Source organism: Trachinotus anak, unplaced genomic scaffold, assembly GCF_046630095.1.
Source record: "Trachinotus anak isolate AG129_WGS33_773 ecotype Australia unplaced genomic scaffold, CSIRO_AGI_Tana_v1 ptg000024l, whole genome shotgun sequence".
Taxonomy (NCBI): Eukaryota; Metazoa; Chordata; class Actinopteri; order Carangiformes; family Carangidae; genus Trachinotus; species Trachinotus anak.
Genome location: NW_027273875.1, coordinates 17,872,622 through 17,880,431, shown reverse-complemented (window position 1 = coordinate 17,880,431; position 7,810 = coordinate 17,872,622). Strand labels below are relative to the sequence as shown.

The following is a 7,810-nucleotide window of genomic DNA, read 5'->3' as shown; positions in this document are numbered from 1 at the left end:
CAGCAGGGTTTTGCTCGAGCCTTTAGGCGGTAGACAACACAAGAAAAAATGGCGGAACCACAGCGCGAGTGTAGTTAACATGACCGGACAGTTTTTATTGGCGCACCCAGGTACCCGCCATGACATGAATGTATGACACAGTGACAACAACTCCGAGGTAAACGGGTTTATTTCTGTCAATCTCCGTCGTGTCTCAGTTGTTCTGGTCCTTGTCGGTTGTCTGTGACGTGTCGCTGCACACGGGCCGCTGTCGGCGGCGGATCTGGAGCCTTCGCCTTAGCGTTTAATTCACTGTGATTTTACATGATTCAGACTCTGCTACATCTGGAAACGATGGGGCATATCGTTTCTTTATGAGAGCAGCTTTTAAAAGATATCTTTGGTTTATCAGAACAACGAAGTTAAGGTGTGTTTGATGATGTGCTGGGGATATTTAAAAACACAGCAGAAGTTTGATTTAATTTTTAATACGTGCTGGCTTTAACGACGTTAACATTAATGAATTAATGTTAAAGTGATTTTTTTGTGTGTTCCCAGGACCTTAAGATTAGCATTCAAACTGATATAACAATGGAGAGCAACACTTACAAGCGTACTGTCCCAGAGCTGCTCCATAAGCCAGCACAGAGCCCTGATCTCAGTCAGATCAGTGTTTCCCAGTTGAAAGTAGCCAACAGTAATGGCACACAGCTCCTCATGTTCTCAAAGTCCAATTTATCTTTATGAGAAAAACTGAGAAATGACTAGAACAACAACATAACATTTGCTAACAAGATTTTTTTCTAATACTAGGAAAAAATAGTAGGAAAAACATGATGGACCAAAGTTAAATTTAAAGGAGCTTGACTGTGAACCTGAAAACTGACTGTTCCCTCTGTCTGTCCAGTCTTCTCATCATCATCATCATCATCTCTTGTAGCTGATGTTGGCCTCTCTGTCCACCATGATGTCACATGGTTTCAAGAGCAGTAAGCAGGACTTCACCTTTGGACCATGGAAAGTGACTGCTGCCAAAAACCACATCATGAAGTCCAAAGACATCGAACGGTCAGATGTTCCTTTTACTTTAGATTATGCACTAGTCTTGTAACTTTCACTTGTTAAACTGTGTTGGACTTTCTGGTGGACTCAGCTACAGTGGTTTCATAAAGTATCGTGATTCTACTGTGCACTGTCAGTCCACTTCTTTACCTGATCTTGTATTTCCCTTACTGAATAGATTCAGTACCCAGTACTTGCTTAAAGCTGAAGCTTTAGTGATGTCCTCACTTACAAGTCACTTTTGGACAAAAGCATCTGCCACATAAATGTCATGTTACCCATAATTACAAAGTGAAACATGTTTTTCATTTTTTTTTAAGTTATTAAAAATGAAAACCTGAGATCTCATTTACAACAATATTCAGACCCTTGATTCAGCACTTTGTAGAATCTACTTCTCAGTATTTGGCTGCATTCACCCGTCCCTTATTCCTGACTCTGCCGCTTCAAAGCCCCCCGCCCATATCATGATGCTGCTTTACCACATGGAAAATACAGAATTAAATACTGAAAATACTGAACTTAAAATGTTGATTAGCTGGGCCTACTGGGCAATATGGATGCACACCACTAAATAATAACCATCAAGTTTTCAGCCAAGCCATAGTATAAAGAATATTTTATATTTGAACATGCTTCACATAGTACAGTAGCTGTGACAAGCATCTGTGTTACCTTTTTCACCCTTATGTTCTTTATCTCTGCAGAGGATATCTGAAGCTCTTTTAGAGGGACCGTTGGGTTTTTGGTCTCCTCCCTGACCAATCTCTTACTTTCCCTGTTACTTTGGACAAATCCTCCTGGTTCCAATGTGTGCTGCTTGAAACATGGGGAACAAATGGTTTTTTGCTCTTGCCCTGATCTGTACCTCACCACAGTGTTGTTACAGAGGTCTACAGAAAGTTCCATGTCCTGACATGCAGTGTGGATTGTGGTAAATTATATACACATATATGTGTCCAGTCCAGTTCTAGACACATCTCAAGAATAATTAAAGCAAAGAGGAAGCAGCTGATCACAGTTTGGAGCCACAGCTAAGGGTCTGAATATTTATGTAACAGACATTTCAGTTTTTGATTTTGATTTTTTATCTTTAAGATAAAATCTGAACATTTAAAAATTTAAAATGATTATTAATGTAGTTTGATGGGCAAAATGGTAATTTTATCCATTAAAAATAAAATCTACAACACAAAATGTGCAAAAAGTGAATCTGAATTCTTTTAGAAGATACCCCGTGTGTGACTTGGTGTGAAGTGTGTAAAAAACACTGAACCTCCTCCCACATCCTGGAACTTTGGAAATCTGACCCCAAAAAAGCCTGAGCTACATGCACAGAGGCCATTGTGGACAGGTCCATATAGCTGAAATACAGCTTTTAATTACTGTCAGAAGATCAGCTCATTCCATGGTCAGACCAGGCCTCAGGCTTTGGAGGTGAAAGACTGGGACATTAAAGCTAATGAAAGTGGTTTACTGCAGGTGTAACATTTCTGAATGAGCTTTCACTGTCTTTTACTTGTCTCAATGTGCACATTTATGTCTAGTGAGGAGTCACTACTATATTCATCATAACGTCATTTCAGCAGAATGACTAGAATTCACTGTCTTTAATTGAGCCATGGGGTTTGCTATGCAACAGATAAACTGCACATGTGTGTTTTAAATGTCAGCCCTTTACTAACGAGAGAAACTGATAAGACTTGTTCATGGCCTTGCTGGAACCAGCTCACTGACTGTTGGACAGATAAAATCAGATTCATCATCCTGGCTTTCACCACTCTACTACTTGTCCTCTGAGAGCGGGAGAGGACTGTAGACTGCAGCAAAACCAGGCGTGGCTGCTGTCAGCTTATATTGGTGATACAGAATGGTTTAGTGTGGCTTCACTGATGTGTTCCATGTTAAAATGAGCTTGTTACCACGAAGACACATAAACATCTACACAAAACACAGACTCCATTCTGCTCTTCAGCTGATCTGGGCTTAGTGTGTTTCCAACAGTGGAGTTGCAATGATGTCTGGTTGTAAAACTAGTGGAAGATACTGGTAATGAAATGACCAAAGTGCCCATTACTGTGATTTCTTGTTGCTTATCAGCTCTTATAAACACCAGTACTGATTTATTTGCAGTTAGCTTAAACTGAACCGTCAGGGTATGGCTCTAGTGTTTATACATGAATGCGTGATACGTAAAACACCCTGTTATTTCCAGATCAGTCGAGTCTCACACCTTCATCAATCAATCAATCAATTCATCAATTGATTGATTGATTCACACCTTCATGACAGAGGATGACGTCAGACTCACTGACCGGGGCAGAGTTACACACACTCTTGAAATTACACACGAAAAGACATTCAATTTTAATTGGATGTTATGTATTACTTATACTACTCACTAGTAGAAATGCTAATGTGTCAGTGTTTAAGTGTATTACTTTTAATGTCTTTAAATGTGGATGAAGGCGTCTCTGAACAACTCAGGAGATTCAGATGCTTTTATTCCTCTACAGCATGAAAAGTATCAGCACAACAACTCTAAATTAGTCACCCACGTCATCATCAGCCTGTTGAATGAAGCCTGGTAGACACAGAATATTCTGGTAAACAACTTGAAGTGTTTTAATACAAAAACTACATTGTGAACTTCTTTCCTGAGTTGTATTGATGAAACTTTACAGAAATTAAGTTGAGCTACGTTTGTGAAGTTCTTTGTGTCCTGGTTTCAGCTGTTTGCTGTTTGCCTTTCCAGGTTAGCAGAAGAGATGAGCATGCCCTCCCTTCCAGAGATGCTGTTTGGGGACAACGTCCTACGCATCCAGCACACAGACGGCTATGGCATTGAATTCAACGCCATCGATGCCCTTAAGAGAGTAAACAACATGGAAGATGCTGTCAAGGTGGCCTGTGCTCAGGAGTGGCAGGAGAGCAGGTGTGTTGCTCAGGCCGTAGCTGCTGTGGTAATATCTGAGATATTAAAAAACAGGCGTGGCCGACCAGTCAGCTGCAGAGAGGAGGCAAAAACAAACAAACAACAGAAAATAGAGAAACAGTGATGGTAGTTTCAGTGCAGCCTGTCTGACCTCAGGATGTTTCTCTGTTGGTCCCCTCCCTCAAATTGACCTGTCGTCTGTCTCCACACAATCACGTATGTGAGGTTAGGGTGATGTGACGCTCTGTACCGTCCACCAGTTGAGATTTGGCAAAACCATTTCCACCGCAGTACTTAAGTGGAATGCAGCAGAATGTTCTTGGCAGGAAGTGATCTCACAAGTCCAGCCCCTCCACAAGGTAACGTGATTTGGACATCAGGACTGCTGACCATGTTGTCACGTGAAAAGTGAGCGACAGCTGGTGGCAGTGATGCGACTCAAACAAGGGGTTTGCCAACCACTCCAGAGAGCGACAAGAAAAATGGAGGAGGAGCAGGAAATTGTAAATACAGAGCAGGAGGAGTCTGAATCAACTCAAGATAACAATGAACAGCACAGTCGTTTATTTTAAACCATGTCTTCACTGAAGTTATAGAACAATTACTGCAGTGTCTCCCACACACTGGTTTACTGTCTGTTCACTATTTCAAATGGGTAAAATCTTATTTCATGATGTGTGCGTCTGTCATTCTGGGTGCACATGAGCGCTTGCTGCTGCGTGTGCCAGGACTGCAGACGGTGAGGCTCGTTATTTGTTTCACACAGTGTGGAGCTGTGTGTATTGTTCAGTTATGCATTTGTCACAAAGTACTTGGTAATTAAAATATTCAGCATTTTATATACAGTAGAAAGACCCCCATCCCAGCCCTGTTTGAGGAGCTGCTACATCTGCCGCTACTGGGGCTTCTAGACAGTCTAATTCAGCAATCCAAGAGTTAACAAGGAATGTATAGCCTTTTATCACTAGATCTATTCTCTACACTCTGTCTCTCTGTTTTCCAGCAGTAATACATTGCACAGTGCTGCGCCTGCTTTTAGCCCATCAGCTGCCTCACCACAGGTATCACATCTCACCTCCTCATCCCACAGAATCTGAGTTTGTTGGGTGGATCTTGGTACCAGCTCAGGCCAAATCACACAGAAAATGACTGCTGGTCAAAAAAGCCACAGAAACAAGTTTCTGTTTGCAGCTTTGTCCCATTCATGAAAGAGATTGGATCAGTGATGTATGATGTTACTGTTGCCTCTACACTGAGACAAACATCACTGCAGGAACAGTGACACAGCGATAACCAACAGCTCTAACTATGTGGAAGAGTGTGTCCCCTGCACTGTTGACACGAGTGTCTGTGGCCTCCCTCTAGAGCTGATTCTGAACACTCCAAAGAGGTGGTGAGGCCTTATGACTGGACGTACACCACAGACTACAGAGGCACTCTGATAGGAGAAAGTGTGCAGATACAGGTGGGTCACCTTCATTCATGGGATGGAACAGTTCTCTCACCTTTGTCATGTGTCTTGTTTTATATATTGTATTTGTACCTGTTGTGAAGGTGACTGAGACGGCAGAACGTATTGACATGGAGAAGCTGAAGGCTCGGGAACAGATTATGTTCTTTGATGATGTGCTGCTGTTCGAGGATGAGCTGCATGACCATGGAGTCTCAATGATCAGTGTCAAAATTGTGAGTGCTGTCTTTATGTCCAACAGCTGATACTATTGATCCAAGTGATGCAGGAACCACACTCACACAGTTACACACATCCACACCTGGAATCTGCCTGTAATTACACACCACAGGTGTATTCTGGGAGTGGAGTGAGATAGCTGAGTAGGCAAAGTTCAGTGGTGGGATCCAGCTGAAGATCCTCAAGCTCACCAAAGAAATGAGCCAGACTGATTCCTTTCATTTTTGTAATCCATGTGTATGATGGATGATGCTGTGTGTTGTTGTTGTTGATGATGCAGAGGGTGATGCCCACCAGTTTCTTCCTGTTGCTGCGCTTCTTCCTACGAGTGGATGGAGTGCTGATTAGAATAAATGACACACGACTGTATCATGAGGCAAGTTGTTTTTTTTCAACCAGGACAAAGAACAGAGCAGGTTTGCACCACACTGTCTGTGGTAAAGGCTCTAATGAGTATGATTGGTGATCCTGTTTTTGATTCCAGGCTGGGAAGAACTACATGCTACGAGAGTTCAGCACAAGGGAAAGCAAAATATCAGAACTGAAGGTGAGTTATGTACTGAGGACAAGCTACGAGGCAGGACTCTGGTCAGGACTCTGGTCAGGGCTCTGGTCAGGGATCTGTGGATCCTGTTTCTCCAGTCATTGTTCAGATTTTATTTGTCATAAAAGTACATCAGTATTAAATGAACCCTTCATTCCTCAGCAGATTCCATGTAACGCTCTGTTATCAGAATATGAATTTAAAATGTTGAAGATGCATATTTGTGGGCTGTACTCACTGTTGTTGTTTCTCTCTCATCAGAACGTCCCTGCTGCTCTCTACACTGATCCCAATGAGATCGCCCAGCACTTAACCCTGAAGCTGACCGTGTGTGAGAAGCTGGAGCTTCCTGTGATAGAGCCTCAGACAGCTGCTGATGCAGCTCAGTGACCAGTCTACTTCAAGGTCCACACTATGGACCACAATGTGCTGTGTGATGAAAAACCACATCCTTAATCCTTCACTACCATAACCATCGATCTGTCCTTCAAATACCTGCAGAATAGTTTTTATATGTGGCCACTCTGATGGTGTGTTAACACGAAGCCCTGTAATAAAAAACTTTAGCCCAGTTAAACACTTTGCTCGAGCTTCAGGCTTTGATTTTTGATTTCAAGTGATTTTGAGACCAGATTTTGACTTGAAGGCTCGACAGGACAGTTGTTAGTGTGCCAGTACTATATTTGTAAAAGCTACACAAAACAATACTAAAGTCAAAGTCATCAAGAGTTTCTGTAAATAAAGGAACTGTATCTTCTACAGCTTGTTTTTCATTTGCAAGTCAAACACTTTCAGAATCTCTGTTAATATGTCGAACATGGCTAAATAAATGTTGTCTGTGTATAGCTAGGTTACTTTGCTTGATTTCTTCTGAGGAACGTTCATGGTTTACTCCAGCTGTGTAAGACACCAAAAAGGGTTTCTACCAGTCAGAATCATTAAAATAACTCTAACATGAAACCCAAAATCGACCTATGAGCTGTTTAGTCTCAATATCTGCATGTATTTTTATTCTGATTTGATGTTGCATTTATTATTAGAGATTACATAACACAAATATGTAATTCATCCAGCCAAACTGTTGAACTGTGTGTCGTACAGTATCCAGCTGTTTTAGTTTTCTAAACCTTTGAAAAAACTATTAAGTTGTATGTTGTAGTTTGGGCAATGCTGGGTAAATTATACTGTATATTTTCTTCAAACCTTGCAGGTTTTTATTTCATTTAATTGTGGCATGTACCACAGTTTGGACACTCTTCTGCTGCTGAAGTCTCAAAACTTGATCACTTGTCAGCTGATGACAGTTGGAGAGCTTTTAAATCAGCTGACTCAAAAAACAAAGCCTATTGAAGCCTGTTTTCACTGTCTGAAATGTCCATAGGTCTGACAGCTACCAGGTTTTCTGTAGATCATCACTTTTCAACAGCTGTATAGTGCTTGTCGATATCGTGTGTTTTTTTTTTCTTCAAGATATTCACCAAAAATTAATCGTTTGCTGCCGTCTTAGGCCTTTGGTACCATAATTGGAAATGATGTGCTAATGCCTCCCATGAAATATGATTACAGTTGTCCAGATGGTGGCGCTATATTTAACAGTGAA

At 41.5% G+C, this 7,810-nt stretch overlaps 1 protein-coding gene across 5 annotated transcripts; it reads left to right on the top strand.

Moving 5' to 3' along the window:
- tiprl (TIP41, TOR signaling pathway regulator-like (S. cerevisiae)) lies at positions 1-7,053 on the top strand. 5 transcript variants are annotated; one of them, XM_071461485.1, is made up of 8 exons: positions 1-157; positions 920-1,047; positions 3,797-3,976; positions 5,342-5,441; positions 5,531-5,662; positions 5,947-6,042; positions 6,151-6,213; positions 6,472-7,053. In XM_071461485.1, exons 2-8 carry the CDS (start codon positions 923-925, stop codon positions 6,598-6,600), a joined length of 825 nt encoding a protein of 274 aa, XP_071317586.1. In that variant the 5' UTR covers positions 1-157; positions 920-922; the 3' UTR covers positions 6,601-7,053. The 5 variants fall into 5 exon arrangements, with proteins under 5 accessions (XP_071317586.1, XP_071317585.1, XP_071317589.1 ...); XM_071461484.1 differs by having other exon boundaries at positions 5-157; positions 887-1,047; XM_071461488.1 differs by lacking the exon at positions 1-157 and adding an exon at positions 193-406.
- Positions 7,054-7,810: the final 757 nt, after the last annotated feature.